Here is a 19,531-nt window from a genome sequence, read left to right as displayed (position 1 = left end):
GAAGGGTTTCTAATCCACTCTTGGGAGGAGCAAATCAAGGCAGGGTGGTAATTCTAGAAGATTGTGAAAGGGGAACTTAGCAAACAGCCCTTGGATCTCATGATCCATTCAGTTTCATTAGGAATTTGTGGAAGGAATGTTTTAAAAAGAGCTATCTAAATTGCCATCATTAGTGTGGGAGGGAGTTATATTTTTTTATCATTCTAATATTGGGAAAGAGGTTAGGAAAAGTATATATTCTGTGATTTCAGGGCACTCTTATTCCTTTTTTGTTTATCTCCTATAGGCTACAGAGGACAGAAAGGTGAAAGAGGTGAGCCTGGAATTGGCCTGCCAGGTGATCCTGGTCCACCTGGCCCTTCAGGTAAAAACATAAGTTCATATTTATCATAACCAGAACAGCAGATTAGCAAAAGAACTGTGAGGGGGTGATACTTCTAAGATTGGTTGCATATAAGCTGCCCTTTAGTGCATGAAAGAAATGCCTTTGATCTTACTTTTTAAAGCGTCTTGACCCATTAAATGCAGCTGGTTTTACAATATTGTTGCTGTTGTTATTTGCTTAGTCATTGGTATGCCGGGACCACCTGGAGCTCCAGGAGGACCAGGTCCACATGGCCCACCTGGGCCATCAGGAAGATGCAACCCAGCAGATTGCTATTACCACGTCTCTCAAACTCAACCACGAACAACTGGCAAATGAAAATCCTCTCCAGAAGTACTTTGATTCCTGGTTTACCCCTTCCTTGCTTCCCTCCTGCCCTCCTACCTAATTTAAGCTTTAAAATACTTGGTACCCTTTTTTGGTCTATACATCATATTGTGTGTAGGCATTTTACAGAGCATCTCAATGGAACAATGTTTATTTTCCAGTTAAGCCAATGCCGAGATGTTGTTTTCTTGAGTTCATTCCATGTGTTTATAATTTTAGGCTAGTTTTCTAAAGCAAAATCCAATTTTCTTGCATTCTGATGGCCTGTTGACCTCTTAATGGTTTTTAACCTTATTACTTGCAAAACAAAATATACTGTCATATATCTTCTTTAGCTTTTGCTGGCTACCGTATCTTGATAGCTTGGAGTTCATACATAACACCAAAAGCTCTGCTTGCAAAACTGCATCCAGAGTGTTGAAGCTTTCGTGAATCCTTGAGCAACTCTTTGAGAAATCAGGTGATATTTTTTTCATGCTCCTTCTGCCCTTGTGCAGTATTGTAGACTTTGCTAGAAAATTGTTAAATTTCTGGAAGCACTTTTCACATAGGAAACTTTTTTTTTTAAGAAAAGGAGCTGTTGAGCCTCTCTCCCATTAATTGTGACACAGGGGGTGAGAGTGTGGTTAATGCAAGACAGAGCCTGGAAGTCGCACATTGGTCTCAGTGGAGCTTACTTCCTGGCAAATGTACTTGCTGGCTTCATATGTGAAACAGCCCTTAATTATTGAAGGCTAACTTAGTTACTGAGTAGATTGTTGATAATGGCTCCTTCGTATTGTTCACTTGGCTTTGCTCTAGTCCTTTGCACTTCTCTTGCAAGGCAAGTCTCCCTGACCAATTATAGCCTCTGTGCTACAGGTGCTTCCCAACCTTTAGAAACTTTTTGAGGGGCACAAGAGTTGCATTGGAGTAGTAGAGATAATCCAGAATCAGGGGTCCTGCCTTGGTGCAAATGGAAGTGCTTCCATTAGGGCAAAGCCTTAATAAGATACCACCTTCTAGAATTGTGTTCTTATGCTTAAGCTAGTCATGTTTATATGTCAGGGGGCTTCTGCCTTATTTTAATAAACCAAGGCCTTTATCTCAGGTAAAGTTCTGACAATAATACATTGAGAAGTTTGTGTAAATATGTTCAGATAGAAGAGGATGGTGTAGCTTGAACTAGTACCCATGTACTCATGAATGATGTCTGCCTTTGCATTGATTAATTTCGGACTCTAGTAATGGTCCAATGTTAGCATTTTTGCTAGAGTGAGTTTCAAAGTTCAACAACATTTGTGCAGGCTAGGCTAGCCTGTAGTATTAAACAACCTTTCTGTTTGAAATATTCAGTGGCTGGGGCAGACTGACATTTTGTTTTACTTGAGGATAAAATGACCATACACAGTGAAGGGAAAGAGAACTGTTAAGCAGATATATAGCATCAGTAAATTAAAGTTCTGCCATCTAGGATGAATAAAAGGGAGATGCTTCTTAAAATAGATATTGCTCTAGGAGACAGTGGTCCTCAGCTGTTCTTGGAAGAGATGTAGCTACATCAAAACTCCATTAAGAAATGGAAGGGTAGTCAAAGACAGCGGAAGTGATAGGTCCTTGCTGATGGGACTTGGGAATCATTTGAAGACCACTTCCCATGTGCAAGTTAATCCTATAACTGAAATAAGAATATAAGGACTTAATTTATGCTGTTCTTAAATTTAGGGCAATTGCAGGCCATTCTTATCAAAAGAAGCCCTTCCCTTAAGGATTTTAGACTCTTAAGGGTTGTATCCAACAAAATCCTACTCAGAGCAGACCCACTGAAATTTAATGCACCTAAATTGGTCATGCTCTTTGATTTAAATGGGTTTACTCTGAGTAGAACTAGCATAGCTACAACCCTAGAACAGGGGTAGACAATTTGGTCCCCTCCATATACTGTGGCCCATGATTCCCACCATGCTGGCTGGGTTTTACAGTTTTCCACAGCATCTGCATGTTGGCTATTCCTGATCTTGTGTGAGCTCTCTGAGAACATGGGAGTCTGAATGTGAGAAAATCCACAGAGGTAACCATGTTAGTGTGATGTCAAAAAACAAGAGTGGCAGTTTAAAGACAATATATTGTGGTGACATAGCCTTCGTCAGATGCATGAAGTGATTACCTACTGTAGGTTGGTACGTGTGTGTGTATATAATATATATGTATATATATTAGTACAGAAAGAAGTGAAACTAGCCCAAGCAAATGCAGGAGATATCTATAGGTGTATCATAGTACGATGGCCACTTTCACATTGCCGTTAATTATGTGTGTGTGAACATATATAGTGCAGTCTCACCTGTGAGGGGCCACATTCTGCAATCTCAGCATCTTTATGCACAATCAGAGCTTTCTCCATGTTCTTCCTCCTAAGCAATACGGCTCACCATAGCTTATAATGGCATGAGCTGCATTTTTTTACAAAAAAGATACAGCCTCATTGTTCACTCTCCATAGTCAAGACAATGCACATTATTATTTGATTGCTGTCGTGATCCACAACACACATGTCGATCCATTCCTCTGTGTGTGTAGCTGCACCAAATGGAATCCTCTGAAGCAGGGCTCAGCAACGAGTTTGCTGTTGAGGACTGCATTCCCCTGGGGGTAACCTAACTATCAAGGAAGCACATGCCAGCTGTGGCCAGGACTGGGGCCCTTTATAGGCAGTGCCAAGCCTAATGGTGGCCAGGGACTAGAAGCAAAATTAGGTAGGCTCACTTTTCTCTATTGGCCATCCCCTTCTTTCCACGCCCCATGCCAAAACCTACCCCCTTCCGTTTTACAAGAAATTATACTGATGATTCGGTGAAATTAGACACCACGTGCAGCCCTAAGCCCTGCTCTTTGGTTGTGAAGACTTTCTCCTTTCCCTCTGCCCCTCCCCACTGCCAATGTCCTGTCATTGGCTGGATACAAGCACTGGACAATGGGTCCACCCAGTACCTGCCATGGAAGGCCACCCATATGGGCCACTCTCTTGTGTAGATCCAGTCAGCTTGCTGCCTTCCAGGGCTGTAAATGCAATCTACTCTTCTCATGTGACCCTGAAGAAAAATGGTGTGCGATGGAAGGATGGATTGGCTCCCAAGTTTTTACATATATATTTTCTGCCCCCCCCCCTTTAAAAAAAAAGAGAGAGAGAGATTAAGACAGCTGAAGTGTGGAAGGTATGCTCAAAATTGTTAAATTCCCTGGAAATAAAATTTGGTCTAAACTGAGCTTCAGCAAGCCCCTGCTTTAAAAGAATGCAGTCACATCAACACTATTTTGATGGGGGAACTGGGTTTATTCTGTTTGTTTTCAGTACAGTTGCATGTACTGCAGGACAGATATATTGTTTGGCCAGGGGCATTTTTCCTATTCGGGTTGTCACTCCTGTCTTATATGAACTTCTCCAGCGATTCCAAATTCTGCTGAAAAAGTCTCAGTATTTTAAATTTAGAATTTCTTTTAGACTTTGCTTTAAAAAATAACAAAAATATTGAGTTGTATTTAATTAGATGTAGAAAGGTTCCGATTTGGAAAGATAATCAGAGCAGCTCAGTTGATATATTGTTTGGTGCTGTGTGTATATTTTGGGTTTTAGCTAGTTGAACTAAAATTCTGATAAGGTACCTGGCAGTATTATTTAGAGGTTACTTTACTTGAATTTGTCAGGAACATTTATATATTTTGGGGAAAAATATTTTTAATTCACATTGTTTATAGTTTTGTTTGTGTCTAAGTAGTTGGAAAAAGCTTTCCAACATGTTAATGATGTTAATAATTAATTTGGATCATTCAGATCACTTTGAATCATTTTTCTTTTCTTTAATGCTTTCCTTTTTTTGAAAAGCATTAACAAAACTTTTATTTGTTATATGAAATAGTGTATTTTTGTTCTTCTACTGTCTTCACTCAGTTTTTAAGATGTGGAGCATATTCTGTATTTATAGCTAAATGCAACAAATCAGGAATAACTCTGTAGCTATTCTATTTTAATCGAGGCGCATGGTGTCTTGAAATGAGCACTCCGTGGTTTTTTCCTGTTTTATCTTGTGTGTGCCAGAAACCAAACATTTGCAACTTCTGTTTGTCAGTTTAAGTTAAACTCTTATTTCCATATTTCTGTTCTAATGATATTTTCTCTAACAATTTTATATATGAATATCAGCAAACTTAAACAGCAAATACCACATGCAAACATACACACAAACCAATCAAATAACACAGTAAGAAAATTCTCTTGCTCCTGGAACAATTGAATACAATTAATAACCAAAATAGAATGGAACACTGACAGCCGAATCCCGCAAATGGAATCCATGTTCAGCAACAAGTTTATGCTTGCAAGTCCTTCCCTATTGGTTATAAAAGTGGTTTTTAAAATTGAGAAACACTTTGCACAGTACTCCCACTCCATGCAAACACTAGCGAATAAAAATCAGCCTGGTCATCCACTCTGATGGCGCTGAACATCACAGCACTGTCAGACATTGTACTGTAGAGCGGGAGACTGCATTCAGTGTCCCCATTTCTTCCCCCACCTCTAACATCTAATCATCTGTTTACTACTTATACAAGAATATCTCTGGAGAAGGAATACTATGTGCAGACCTGAAGGCTACTGCATGTATTATTTCAGTAGTATGTGTTCCCATCATGGTGTCTTGCACAAGCCTATTATCTATCTGTAAGAGAAGATCCTTTGCTCATGCAAAACTTCTTTCTGGCTACCAGTCATACAGTGTGCAACATTTCAGACTTTGATCCAGTTCACTGTCCAATGAAGGAGAAGCAAGCAAGCAAGCAACAATTGAGTCAACCCAATTGTGCCTTATTGGATCAGATGCATAGTTGCAATCTACTGATTTAAAATGGATTACCTGGGGATGAGGGTTCTAGGTGTTCCATATTTTGCCTTTCTTCTGAGCCCATTGATGAACGTGGCCAAAACGTTTTGCGCAAAGCCCATAATGATTTGCCTCCCACCTGTATCTTTGTTCCTGCTTTACATTAAACTGTTGGTCATGACCCAGGTTTGGTGGCATAGCTTAGTGCATAGCCTTGCACAATTTTTCTGAACAGTTACATGGTCTTGTCTCTAGAAAAAGCTCTCAAAATGGTAGGAATGTTAGAGAAGCTACAATAAAGTATTTTGGTTTAGTGGTATAAGTAATACGTAGAATACAATGAGATGTGTTTTTATTCTTCGCATCAGATTATTTTAAAAGTTCCATTGACGCAAAATTCATTAGGATTGCTTCCGAATTCTCTTTAACAAATGCTGTGTTTAGAAGTATTTTGGTTTGTAAAGCTACTGTAGGTTAGTTAAAGTTAAAATTTTGCAGAGTTCTTCAGGGTCTGTGCTATACCTCTAAAGACCACTTGGTGGCATGAAGCACATTTTTGTTTGTGCATTTCACTTAAATAAGGATTGAATTCTACAAAAGTTTATTTCTATATAGTGCACTAAGTTTCCATTTTTGTGTCCTTAAGTTTAATAGATTTCTTTTTCTTTATTGGTCTTAAAAAATATATTTTATTTTATTTGATGAATACAGGGAACAATTCAGGCAAAGTTTCCCCACCCACCACCACCACCACTTTGAAGTCCCACTGTTTTTCAGCATTAGAATTCATGGGGCTTGACTGTGCTCAACTTTGGCTGGATAATTCTCTGTTGCATTGCTTCTTCTTCCACCGACTGTGACATAATCACAATTTATGATTCAACTTGTTTATAATGTAGCTTTTAGGTAATGAAACCACAGGTAGCCCATATCAGGCCTGCAACTTGGCGCAAGCTGGAGGGGATCCTCGCAGGGATCGTGCTGAACTGCTCTTATTCCCTCCCACACTGTGTCACATGTCATTAGGGAAGAAATAAGTCTCTTTCCTTTTTGCAGAAATAAACATGCTTTGTAAATTATGTGGAAGGTGTAGCCTATTTATCTTTGATATTAACATTTTAATATCAGTATTTTTGTATAAAAAGTGTATTTGGTTTCAGGGATTAACAAGAGGACATTTTATTCCCTTCTCCCTTTGTCCTAAATCTTCCTTTTATTTAAGGTATGCAAATGTTTTCTAGATAGTCAAAGCTAGTTTTCAGCACATCTGATTGCCATTAACAGAACTTCAAGTTATTATGATAATGGTGCAGATTTCCAGATTAGCTGAAAAGCCTTCAAGTGTAATCTTGAATTGCAAGGAAAGATGTTATATATAAATAGACCAAATCCATGTACACAATCTAGGAGAATGAACATGAACGCCACATTCTAACAGAGTTAAGTATACTCAAAAAAATATTTTAGTGGGCGTAAGCCCACTTCTGTCATAGAATGTAAGCTCTGTTCGTTGTCAGACTTATCTAATGAAAAGCAAATGCATTTAAATGGTTTTCCGAATTTTTCTTTGTCAATACTTTTTTTCAACTATTTCAATTGTGGAAGTTTATGTTTTATTGTTGCCTTTCATTTCTGAATAACTAAGCACTAGTCTTCAAAACCTGTCTATAAGGTTCTGTTGACATCTTGCCCACAAATGGAAAGTACAGCTGTTTGCACATGCTAAGCAGATTATTTTATCTACTTGGTCCCTTTAGTCTTAAATGAATTTTGAATTGAAGTGAGCCTGATACTATCAGGTATGTTTCTTGTGTATCTATAATTGTAAACAGGTAGTTACGTTTTTATTTAAAGCCACATTATAAACGTGTGGATTTCCTCCTCCCATAATTTTAACCAAATTCTGTTTTATGCATTTTTGATGAACTTTGCATTTTCCTCCTTGTAAATTTGTTTTATGTTACTGGATTTGTAAAAACAGTTTTATTTCTCTTGTCAGATAATTTCATTGTTTATTTCTGCGCTATTGCTATGGTTAAAATAAAACTTAATTGATCTAAGCATGACGTTAGGGTTGCTTTTCTTCCTATTTTCATCTTGAACCTGACATGCCATCAAAATGGAAATAAAGTAAATTGGTCTGAATAGCACTTGGAAGTAACAATGCATAGGAAATACAGTCTAAGCATTCTTTCCCATAGACTACTGCTGCCAAATTAAATTTATGCTTCTTTACATGTAAGTAGCAACTTGATGATGAAAGGAAGCAAGTCTTTCATGTGAACAGCTTTCAAATCATTGTCTGTCTTGAAGAAACACTTCATCTTTTTCCTTTTTTTAAAGTGCTCTTTTGTGCAAATCTGGTAGATCGAAAATTGTAATTTTAACTTGTGTTGAAATTTTAACTTGAAAAGCTGCACACATGCAGTAATAAACAAATACTGTGCCTGCGTGCACAGCTACAACGGTCCTCAGGTTTCTGGCACTACTTGTGGGTAGGAAAGTACTAACTGAAGGGAGGTGACAACACCACACAGTGTGAATACATCCCACCAAACACTGCCCACTAGTGCGGATGGAAAACACAGTGAAAACATAAATGTGCACATGGAAATAGTGACCCACATGGACATTAATGTCCTAGTGTGGATATAGCCACCATTTCCTAAGACAGGAGAAATGGATTAAAAATGGGATTGGAAGAACAGTATGTTTCTGGCGGCAACTGCATTAAACCTGGTTCCCTGAAAAGAAGTTCTCCTTTTCTGAAAAATTCTAAGTGCAAAATAGAGAAGGGGAAGTAATGAAGATTAAAATAAGGGCACTTTTATTTTTGTCTTTCAAGATGACAGATCAAAGAATATATATATAAATTGTAAAACAAATTTACACAGTAGACTGATTCATACAATGCACTTTGTTTCCTTGAGAAATGAAATGTTATCCAAACATATAATGGGACTTTTCTAAGAAAGCTTACCTCCTTTGTTTTATTTGTGTTTACCATTCATACAAAAAAAAAAAAAAATGCAAAGGGGTTAAAAAACATTATTTATTTCAACTTTTATACAACCAGAGATGTGACTTCAGATCATTTAAAATAAATAAATTTGGCTATGAATCTTCGCTGTTTCCAAAGATTTAGATTCCTTTACCAGTGACTTTTTGGCCTCTTTGTTTAATTTCAGACACGTGCTGGAGTTGGCAACAGTGTTGCTTTGAACAGAATTCAATACATGTTGGAACAGAAAATTAAAATTTCTATATGTAGCAGTTTCTTCACATGATATATTATGGGTAACGTGGCATTCACCCCCTTACAGAAGCTTCTCAGTGTGCAAAAGCATTTCACATGTTTTTGCATGGCGGCCATGTCTGTGTATTTGAAATTAGAGGAAGCTACATGGGAAAAGGTGAATGCAAACAACCACAATTTTACAGTTGCCTTGGATAAAGTCAACTGAATTACATCATTCTCTCTGATGCTGTAATACAGTACAATACAAAGAGGAGAAAGAAATAATAATAGTATTCGGGGAAGGTGTCTTTAAAAAGACACAGCGGCCTTTCACCATGATAAAAAAGAAAAGCCATCAGGTATCACTTTAAAAAAATAGTTGCCATGTACCTGTTTGTACAGGTTGAAGAGGGGACAACCAGTGCATGCAAAGTCTTGTCAAGCCTTGAATAGAGGAATTCTCTTACGTTTTTACTGTATGCATCTCTTCTGCTGTTTTCTCTCTGTTGTCAAATATATGTGCAGATAGTACATTTTTGCCAAACACTCACATCGCAAACTTTTGCACTTTTCACGGCCCTTTCACATTGTCCGCTCGTAGTCCTGCTTGCACAGTGCAGGCTGATGGCTCACAGTAACCAGGAGGACCAGGGGGCCCCGGAGGCCCAGGAATGCCCGGTAGGCCACCTGCTCCAGGTGGGCCTCTGTCGCCATCTCGCCCATCGGTTCCATAGCTGGGTTTGCCTGGTTCTCCTGCGGAGGGAGATGCAGCACATGGATCAGGAGAGTTCAGCGTGCATGTCTATATTCACAAGCCTGAACCACGTGTCTCATGGAATATTGGCTTCCAATACAGTACAAAACAGAAACTCCTCATCCAAATGAGAAGACCCTAATCTGGCATTCAAGTTTCCCCTTCTTTGGTTCACAAAAGGATAAAACAAAAGAATTATTCATTAAAAGCAAACGAAACAACTATTAGAAACGTTAAAAATAAAAATAAACCAGCAATATACTGAAAACACATTGGCATTAGATATCTGGGGTAAGTTTGTCTGAACAAACATAAGGAACTGCTTTATGCTGACAGTGACTTTTTTCTTGGGAAGAGATTTTTTCTAGTTCTAGTAATGCTGGGGATTTGAATGGGGAACTTATGTGTTCAAGGCATGTTCAAGGGGGGGCGGCTATGGCCCCTGAATAAAAAAATTGTTTCCAAAATTGCCTTCAAGTAAACTAGGCCATCTACTTCAACCATGTTCAATCTGATGGGCAGAGATTGCGTTTGCAAAAATCACAGGGTCTTGCCCTTCCTTGGCAGAGCATTAAGGCCGAATTTCCCTCGAGCTGCCTGCTTTTGAGACTGCATAGTATTATTGGAAAGAAATCTTGTTCATGGAAAACGTAATATTGTGGAAGAGGGATGAGATTGTTAAGAAATCAAGGCAACTTGAAAAGTTTTGCGTATCACGAATAGAAATAGTTCGAAGATATTTATAGAAGTGCATGCATATAAATACACAGTCCTTAAAAGTTGCAATCCATACTTTTAATATGGCAAATTATTTGTGCCATAGTTGCCACTAGAGGGCACTTGTGTTACATTTATAAGCAATGGTTTCTCATTCTGCAGTGCTTCATATTGGTACAGTAATACAGCAAGCTAAATTTTAAAGAGTCCTGCAACCAAAATCAGATCGAAAGGATTTGCAAATCCTTAAGCATGCCATATATTCTGGAAGCTAACTTGCTATTTTTAACTTAATCATTGTGTTCTCGATCCCGACCTTGTACTATTTTACCACACCCTGCAATGTTGGCAGCATTAGGTCTATGGAACTTGATTCTAAAATTTTATTCTGTGGCTTTCTGAGTTGCAGGCTGGCTTTTATTAACGAGTCAATTGAGAGCTTCCCATACAATTTTGAAGATGTAACAAACAGTGGCACAGAGGACCGTTTGAGAAGAGCTACCAGCCATAATTTGGAAGCTGAGCTGCTAGTTTCAAGGGGATGCACTGCCTGCCTTGATCATGGAGATCACAGCATTACCAAAAAAGAAGGGTGAAAGGAATTGAGACATGGGGTGGGGGGGGCAGTTGTATGCATATCCTAGTAATTAAGCATTCACTCCCTTGCAGACCGACACCCACATTTCCAGGGTTGTTAAATATAGCATTTCATGCACAGCTGCACAAACACTTCTTGAATTTCCTAGAGCACAGGAGGGGGTGGGAAATCTGTAGCCTGCTGGGTGCCACGGGGCTCCAACTCCCCTCATACTTGACCGCTGGCTGGTGCTGACAGGAGATGGAATCCAACAGTATCTGGGGAGGGGGGCTGTTGGTTCCCCACCCCTATCCTAGAAGCAAAATTCGGTATTTACCTGGGAGTCCTGTTGTGCCTGGTAAGCCTTTGGGTCCTCGACCTGGGAATCCTCTCTCCCCCTTTTCACCTGTTTCACCTAAAACGTATTAATGGAACATTATGTGCAATCTGCATGAAGAAACGTTCTGCACACACACAGACACTTAAAATCAGTGGACAGGACAAATGATCCGCAGCTCAAGCAATAACAGAGATTTAGAGCAGAGCAGATTCAGTTAAACTAAATACGTATGTCCTTAAGGGTAGCTTCCCACTACTAAATCCCCCCCCCCCCCAGTTAGAACTGACTGCTATCTCTATAATCACACATTACAGATCCAATTTCCAAGCAGGGACATTGCCTTTCTATAGCTGTTTTTCTGTTCCCACTAATCTTGCCCCACCCCCACCCCCTTCTTCCCTTTCTGCATCACATCACAGGATGTAAAATTTGGGTTGTTAAGCATTTTTTTTAAAAAAAAACAGGAATAGTTACACTGTAAACAGTAGGCTTCTTCTGAAATGACTTAACTTGAAAGATCACCTGCACTATGCAATGCTGGCAACCAGAGACCAGTTTGCCACCCTAGGGAGTTTTCTGTCTGGCGTGTTCACCTTGGTGGCAAATAAAGTGGAGGCCTCTTTGCTGTGCACCTTCTCTGAGGTCATCACAATTTATTTCTACCTCAGGTTTTCCCCTTTTCATGGCCCGATTCTGGGGAACTGCCCAGAGTTTGACATTTTGTAATAACTATTGGCAGTAATGTTGATGGGACACCATTGTATCATATTTTGTTATAGGCATCACAACTTGCTGCATCCTAATGTGTGCTGGCTCTGGAAACCAGATTGCTGGAAAGCTTTCCCCCCCCCCCTTTTTATGCAGCATAATTAGCAGCTTTTAGCATTCCGTTCTTATTCATTCTGCAGAGTCATCCCCTGTTCCACCACATTTAGATGTATGTGGGTTCTTCCAGGTGCTGATTACTGTGTCCCAAAGTAATTATTAGGTTGCCAGAGATCAAGTTATTTTCATCTAAGCTTTGTTAATTTCACTTCCTTTGCCCTCTTTCAGCCACCTCTGCTCTTGGAATGCAAAGACCAAGGCACACGGTTACTGTGCTCAAACAGATCTTTGTTCCTGTTGAGCCAGCAGCCTGAATGGTTATTTCCAGGTCCAGTTATCCACAATCTGGCATTCCAGTGCTCTAATCACTTTAGAAAAGTTCACAGTGGCAGGCCAAATTGAACTCGGTGCTGGTTCTAGACCGTTGGCTACCCATGAGCACAGTCTTATCAGCACTCAGTAAACTATGGCTCATCATTCTACAAAGGCACTGCTACACACCTAAAACTGGTTCTGCAGCAGTTTATTTGTCATGTCTTTCCTGCAAAGGTGAGTTGCTCTGTTCAAAACCCCTAGCCTACCTCACAAAACTACAGTAGCCAGGTTTGCCTATGGAGCAGTTTACTGTCTGTAACTGGGTAAAAGCACGCAAAAAGCAGTTGAGGGTGGGGGGGATGCTTTCAAGACAAGGGGAAATAAAGCATCTCACATCTACAAAATAAGTTAAATATTAAAGGTTGCTTTTAGAAACCCAAAATAAAATACGGCCTTAAGCAGAAACTGCTTTACGACCAGTGATGTGATTTCTTTCATTTTTGGCATTTTGTCACCCATTTTTTGATAGAGGGTTGGGGAGAGGCAGGTGCAAGTCCTTCCTTGCTTTGTGGCTCAGTCAAAGGAGAACAAAGATGAAACATTAAATTAGCAGATCTCCAGTTTAACTACAGTGCTGAAAAGTGTGATTTTCTTCCATAGTGGTCCCTCTGCAATTTGTGATTCTGAGCGAAGTTCAGTATAGGGAACTAAGCCAAAGGGCTTCTCAAAACACATTTTTAAAAGAGCTCTCCCAACACCTTTTGCTCTATTCAGAGGTTTGCAAATGTGCCCTTTAGTGACAAAAGCCCTAGGGCTAATGGCATCACTAGAGTAGGTGATGTTCCCAGACACCTTAGATCCATGGTAACAATATGCTTAAGTGTCAAGTTAGCAGTGGGCCAGAGAATGCATGCAAACCTTGCTAAAATGCCACACTGGTGTAATCCCAACCCTGTCTAGCCTGATGTCATATTGAGGCTTAGCAAGAAGTTTCAGATGAGAAACTTTACATTCAAAGGATAAATGTGCTCTATGTTTTTAATGGGAAACGAGCACAAACAGCCGGGCCTGGGAAGAGAAGCGAAATAAAATTCTGCATAAAGGGACTGGAGAGTGTTCTGAATGCAACAATGAAAGGTGAGGGGGAGATCTGTTTCTATCGCCAAGGCTGCAAAGCCTGTGCACACTTAATGGAATAAAGGCCAATGAACTCAGCATTGCTCTCTTCCAGGTGAACGTGCAGAGGATTATGGTGCATATAGCCTATGTGATCTCAGTTCTTTCTTTGCCACTGTGGAAAAAAAAGTAGTAAATATATATCTCCCTAGTCGGGTTATTCATCTCAGAAACAGGAAGCTAAAACGATCATGGCTGCAGCTAGTTACACAACTGTACGGCCCATTTATTTTAATGGGAATTGATGTAAGCGAGCATCGTGTGTCGCAAGACCTGAGGCAACGATTGCCCTGATCTGGTTCCAGCAGAAATCTGCCACAACTTCCACCTGCCTCACACAATATCCAACTTCGCATCTCTTGCATGATGCTCCAGCAGGCCCAGGTACCCTTCTGCAGCAGGACTCTGGCATAGATAGAGGCAATACCTTCTGCCTATTTCAGTTACTCATGGGACTCTCAACTGGTTCATAAGAGATAGTAAGTAGTACAAGGGCATCTGGTAGAATTGGACTGACCAAGAAAAAGAAGAGCAGAGAATGAAATCTCAAGAAGGAGAGTGTGCAGACAAAAGTCACAGGGGAAACACAGAAATTAAGAACACAGTGTGTTGGGGTGCTTGCTGTGTTACATACAGTGGTGCCTCGCAAGACGAAATTAATTCGTTCCGCGAGTCTCTTCGTCTTGCGGTTTTTTCGTCTTGCGAAGCACGGCTATTAGCGGATTAGCGCTATTAGCGGCTAAGCGGCTATTAGTGGCTTAGCGGCTTAGAAAAAGGGGGGGAAGGGAAAAAACTCGCAAGACTCGCAAGACGTTTTCGTCTTGCGAAGCAAGCCCATAGGGGAATTCGTCTTGCGAAGCGGCTCGAAAAATGGAAAACCTTTTCGTCTTGCAAGGCATTTGTCTTGCGGGACACCACTGTACTGAGGTCAATAATGGGAAAAAGAAGAAATTTGCTTGTACTCTTTCCTGGAACAAAAATGAGAAAGGAACAACAATTTCTGGCATCAAAGCCAAGAACATGAACAAAGCTGAATCAATATGTATCAGTTGTATGTGATGGATCCATTATGGTAGACAAACTTGCATTAAACTGCATGCAGTAATGATCACGCCACAGCAAATAGCTTTGGTGTGTTTTATATGCAATCCCAGCACTGAGCAGCCCTCTCTTATACATGTTTCCTTGTGGCTGAGTCCTGTTGACTTCAAGGAGCGATGCTCCCAGGTAAGCATGCATTGGTCTCTTACCTTTGGGGCCTTTCAGCCCAATGTCTCCAGGAGGACCCTTAAGGCCAGGCAGTCCCCGAAGCCCAAGCTGCCCTGGGAAGCCATTGTCTCCAGGTGGTCCAGGGGAACCCGGTGGACCAGGGCGGCCTGGGAGGCCTGGAGCACCAAACTCCGGCCTCCGAAGACTGGCAGCCAGTTGAGCCAGTTGCTCTGTTAAGTGGGGGAGAAATGAAGATAAATTACAAACTAAGTTTAATCATTTGTAGTATTCAACTGCAAAGATATTAATCTGGATTTCTTGGTGGTTACTTTTTTTTTTTTTTTTTTTACTCATCACCCTTTTAATAAAAAGCAACATTTTCAAACCCATGCAACCATGAGGACTAGATGCCTATTGGCTTTTTTATGAATAAATAAAGAGTTGCTTCTTACAATTCTGATGAGACCCAATAAGTTTCTGGTACAGTAGTACCTCGGGTTAAGAACTTAACCTGAAACTGTTCTTAACCTGAGGTACCACTTTAGTTAATGGGCCTCCCGCTGCCACCACCGTGCAATTTCTGTTCTCATCCTGAAGCAAAGTTCTTAACCCGAGGTACTACTTCCGGGTTAGCGGAGTCTGTAACCTGAAGCGTCTGTAACCTGAAGCGTCTGTAACCTGAGGTACCACTGTAGTAGGTTTTATATTAGATGTGGCAATTCCTTGGTTTAAATACTTCCTAAAAAACTGAGTGCAGAAGATTTCCATGACAAGGAGATGGAGAGGGGGGCATTTAGCATGCATCTGCCACAAATATGCAGGTAGAAAGGTTATGAGCGGTGAGCAGAAAGGAAACTGAATCCCTTGCATGATAATTTGTTTTAATTCCCCATCTGAAAAGTTCTGTGATAACGTATCGGCCACACACTGACACTGTGAAAGATGAATTTTTTAATTTATTTTTTTGCTTGGGATATGGCATGATGTTTCCAGTAGTTCCCCCCTTTTGCTGCAAATGCAACACTTCAACTGCTGAATCATCAGATGCCATTCAAATCCACCACAATTGGCCTCACATAACCTAATGTTCACAGAACAGGGAAAGCTGCCTATACCAAGTAAGAGCATTATTCCGCCTAGCTTAGCATTGTCTACACTGACCGACAGCTGCTCAAATCTTTCCAGCCCTACTGGAAATGCCAGGGATTGAATCTTCTTCATGCAAGACATGTGTTCTACCACTGAGCTACAGCCCTTCCCTATAGGGACATTCTAAACTTGATAAAAGGAGATGGGAACATTTATCTTCATAGCAAAGCTAAATCTGAAGTGGAAACTAATAATATACCCTGTTGGGCAGTTTTAAAAAATAGCAGTTGTGCTGAGAAGGCCTCAAATTAAATCACAGAGTGCAATAATGCCTCTTAAACTGCTGAAATACAGCAGTGCAACATCCCAGAGGACCTCGGCAGCAGCCACTGTCAGCAGGGCACAGATTTCCTCCGCCCCGACACAGACGCAATAAATTCAAAGCTACAAATATAGCAAATTATAAAACAAGAATAAAATCAATGCTATTGCAATATTTACACGCACGGATGACTGACAGAACACAGTTCTCATTAGCTGCCCATACTTTAGCATGTTTTATCCTATGTCAAAGTTTGCAATTGGGGAGCTGAGTTCTACCGCAGTCTATTTGACACGTCATACTTCGGACACTTACAACCTTATTTTAAGGCTTTACAAAAGCAACTTCTTGAGCACCACAAAGTGCAACTAAATGATCTTGCTTAAAATGCTGATGATCCATGTTAATTATAGCAATAGCATTGAGATGGCAGTTGTACTGGCAGGGGCTGGTGGGAGTTATCATCTGGAGGGCTTTGGGTTGGCAAAGGCTGCCTTTGATGGCTTTGCTTGTGGCCAAAATAGCCTTCATGTTAAAGGAGAAAAATGTCGTGGAGAATGCAGGAGCTTCTCTCCACCCTTCACCCTCTTTTTGACTGGGTGTTGTGCCTTCCTGTCCTGCTGCCCAGAGTCATGCCAACAGCTACATCTAAACGTTTGTTCCCTATAAAAAGTTGGAGCCAATCCGATGACTTAGAACACTGTTCTTTCTGAATGGGAATCTTCAATAAGAACAAAAACCAACACCACCACACAAGACAACCCACCACTCAAAAACTTCAAATTTCAGTTGTTTTCTGTCAGAGCTGCCTCTAGGTCCCAGCTCACAGAGGACCAACGCTAGGCTGTCGTTATGTACAAAAGTCTTTATTGAGGATTAGTTTCCATTTCAAAGCCGTAGCGCGCAGCTCTACGTCTTAAAGCCTAGACCGGCGAAGTACCGTCTGAGTCTCCTCCCCTATGACACCAGTTTAAGATCCTAGCCCGGCTCCACCTTTTACGCTGCTCTCTCCTCCTCTGGGTCCTCCTGCCCGCTGGGGCATTGCCCTTTCTGGACTCTTTCGACGCTGAGTCGCTTAGCTCCTCCCCCTCCCTCCGGCGGGCTTTAGGACCCGGTTCCCAATCCTCACTCTCTGCTGTCCCGCGCTCCTGTACATTTGAACTTGCCTCTCGCGCCAACCCAGTGACCTTCCTCCTGACCGTTACACTACTTCTGTCACTGCTTCCCTCTTCCGGGATACTGGCCGGATCTGACCTCCCCTCCGTTGTCTGACTCTCCGATGGAGGTGTGGTCAGCCCTGCCTTATCTTCTCTCCCTGGTGGGGAATGCACTGGCCCCGATCCTTGGGACTCTTCCCCCCCACTCTGCTCTGGTGGGGAAGCTGGTCCTGATTTCCAACTACTGCTCTGGGAGTCCCTGCTGCCCCCTTGCTCCTGGGGCGTTCCCCTTGGGAACCCCCTACCCCTGGCCACTGGCGCCCCCTTCTGTGAATCTTCCGATTCGCTGGAGAGGCTCATGGAATCCCTCGGTCCACTGTCCTCTTCTCCTACGCTCCCCTCGGATTCCTCCCCCTCGCTCTCCATCTCCTCTCCTCCCTGTGCCTCTGCTCCTGAACCCCTGACATTTTCAAACCCAAATCAGCAGAGGTTCCAGCCAGCCAGCCACCAAAGCTTGTGCTGCTGGGGGGGAAAGCAGGCGACACACTAAATGCAAGCTCTTGAGGGCCTCAAGCTGTCTCCATGAAGTTTAGTGTTTGGTTGAAAAAACTCATATTGGGAGTTCACAAACAGAAACGTGGTTTATTTACCTTGCAGAACTCTCATGCAAACCTGCTTAATGTGTGCATCGGTTGGCTCTCTGCCCTGAAACAAATAAGCATTCTGTAAACAGTGGGCAGAATTGCGTCCAGCAAAAAATTTAGATGGTCCCAGCAGATTGCAGGGATCTGCAATAGATTGCCACCTGCAATTTTGATTGCAAGCCCATTCATAATTCTTGCAGTAACAGAAATAGCCATGCAAAAGAATATCTTACTTACAGCTGGGCCCTGGCTGCCAGGCAGGCCGGTTGCACCTTGTTGGCCTTGCAAACCGCGAGGTCCAGGGGGCCCACGTAATCCTTCTATACCGGGCAAACCACGACTTCCTTCAGGCCCACGTGACCCAGGTTCACCAGGATTCCCAACCTAAAGATGGCAGGAAGTGAACAGATTTCTTTCTTTCTTTTTTTGCAGAGTGAGCTACTCTTCCACATTGTTCCAGGTATCTCAATACAGCAGTAAACTGCTGCATGTACTTCCTCAGGCTCCCACAACATTCATAGTGGAAAACTAGGAGTTGACGTTAGCAGATTTGTACTTTGTTGAATGATGGCACAGTGCTTGGGAAGGCTGCTCAGTAAAATGAAGATGGTTATATATCTTTCTTTTCTTTTTTTTAACATGGCTGCCATGGCACCCTGCCATTCTGAACAAGGTTCCCTGCTAGATCTCGCAATTTCAGCTGAAGAGGAAAGACTTAACAAGCCTTATGTGGGACTGTAGATTTGAGTTTGCCTTTATTTTTGGCGGCAGAGCCTGATCTCTTTTAGAGGAGGACCATTTTTATGCACTGCAGTAAATAAACACATAGGGAAGAGTCTGCTGCATAGCAAGTGGCATTTGCTTTCCCTTTCCCCCACAGGCACCTCCACTGTGATACATTACTTAAGCAATATGAATCCCTGAAGCAATTCTAAACTTTTGCCTTTGCACAAATCCTATGAATATATTAAATATTTAAAAAACAGCTTAACTACCAAGGAGGCCATAAACTACAAGTGCTTTTAAGATCTCTCTCCCCCCCCCCCCATTTTTGTATTCTATAAATATAACTGCAGCGGAAATAAATATTAGATAACCTAGAAATTGGTAACACAAGTGTTTGCAAACGGCTGCCTCTAAACCACTGCAGGGGAAAACTAATCACAACTACTTCTCTTCTCAGACAAACAGAAAAATATGGCGCCAATGTTACTAGTTGCAGAACTTTTCATCCCTGGAATGATAACAAAAGTGGTAAGGATCTTGCAATGATCTATTGGGTGGATATGGAAACTGAAGAAGTTGGGGGTGAACTTTAATTTGCAAGATTTCAGTGCACCCTATATATTCTCCAATCAATGCATTCCAAACTTTACATAAGACCCCTATTAGCATAGTGTGGGCTGGCAGACTCCTTTTTATAGTATTCTGTATTACTTCATTGAGGAATCACTGAGACAGTGGGATAATCACGCAATCATTTTGAAATAAAACCTATTTAAAAGTAAGCATGTTTATGTTCATGTCCAAGGTCCACACAGCCCACCAATAGCCAAAGCTGCATCTTTTCAGATAGCAACAGAGATTCTGGGCAAGC

At 41.4% G+C, this 19,531-nt stretch overlaps 2 protein-coding genes across 7 annotated transcripts in view; one reads left to right on the top strand and one right to left on the bottom strand.

The window, feature by feature from the left end:
- COL19A1 (collagen type XIX alpha 1 chain) overlaps nucleotides 1-1,276 on the top strand; it is a 193,897-nt gene extending 192,621 nt beyond the window's left edge. For all 5 annotated transcript variants that reach the window (XM_079970398.1, XM_079970399.1, XM_079970397.1 and 2 more), the window contains 2 exons: nucleotides 287-364; nucleotides 567-1,276. In XM_079970398.1, coding sequence (XP_079826524.1) covers nucleotides 287-364; nucleotides 567-703 — 215 coding nt within the window. In that variant the 3' untranslated portion in view covers nucleotides 704-1,276. The remainder of the gene's footprint in view (nucleotides 1-286; nucleotides 365-566) is intronic.
- A 7,333-nt stretch (nucleotides 1,277-8,609) lies between these two features.
- Nucleotides 8,610-19,531, bottom strand: part of COL9A1 (collagen type IX alpha 1 chain) — a 63,403-nt gene continuing 52,481 nt past the window's right edge. For both annotated transcript variants that reach the window (XM_079970430.1, XM_079970431.1), the window contains 5 exons: nucleotides 18,172-18,318; nucleotides 17,941-17,995; nucleotides 14,764-14,952; nucleotides 11,195-11,272; nucleotides 8,610-9,562 (listed from right to left, as the gene is read on the bottom strand). In XM_079970430.1, coding sequence (XP_079826556.1) covers nucleotides 9,381-9,562; nucleotides 11,195-11,272; nucleotides 14,764-14,952; nucleotides 17,941-17,995; nucleotides 18,172-18,318 — 651 coding nt within the window. In that variant the 3' untranslated portion in view covers nucleotides 8,610-9,380. The remainder of the gene's footprint in view (nucleotides 9,563-11,194; nucleotides 11,273-14,763; nucleotides 14,953-17,940; nucleotides 17,996-18,171; nucleotides 18,319-19,531) is intronic.

The sequence above is a fragment of the Podarcis cretensis genome, assembly GCF_951804945.1.
Source record: "Podarcis cretensis genome assembly, chromosome: 3".
NCBI lineage: Eukaryota > Metazoa > Chordata > Lepidosauria > Squamata > Lacertidae > Podarcis > Podarcis cretensis.
Note: the sequence above shows the minus strand (reverse complement) of the source record. Positions and strands in the feature narration are given on the sequence as shown.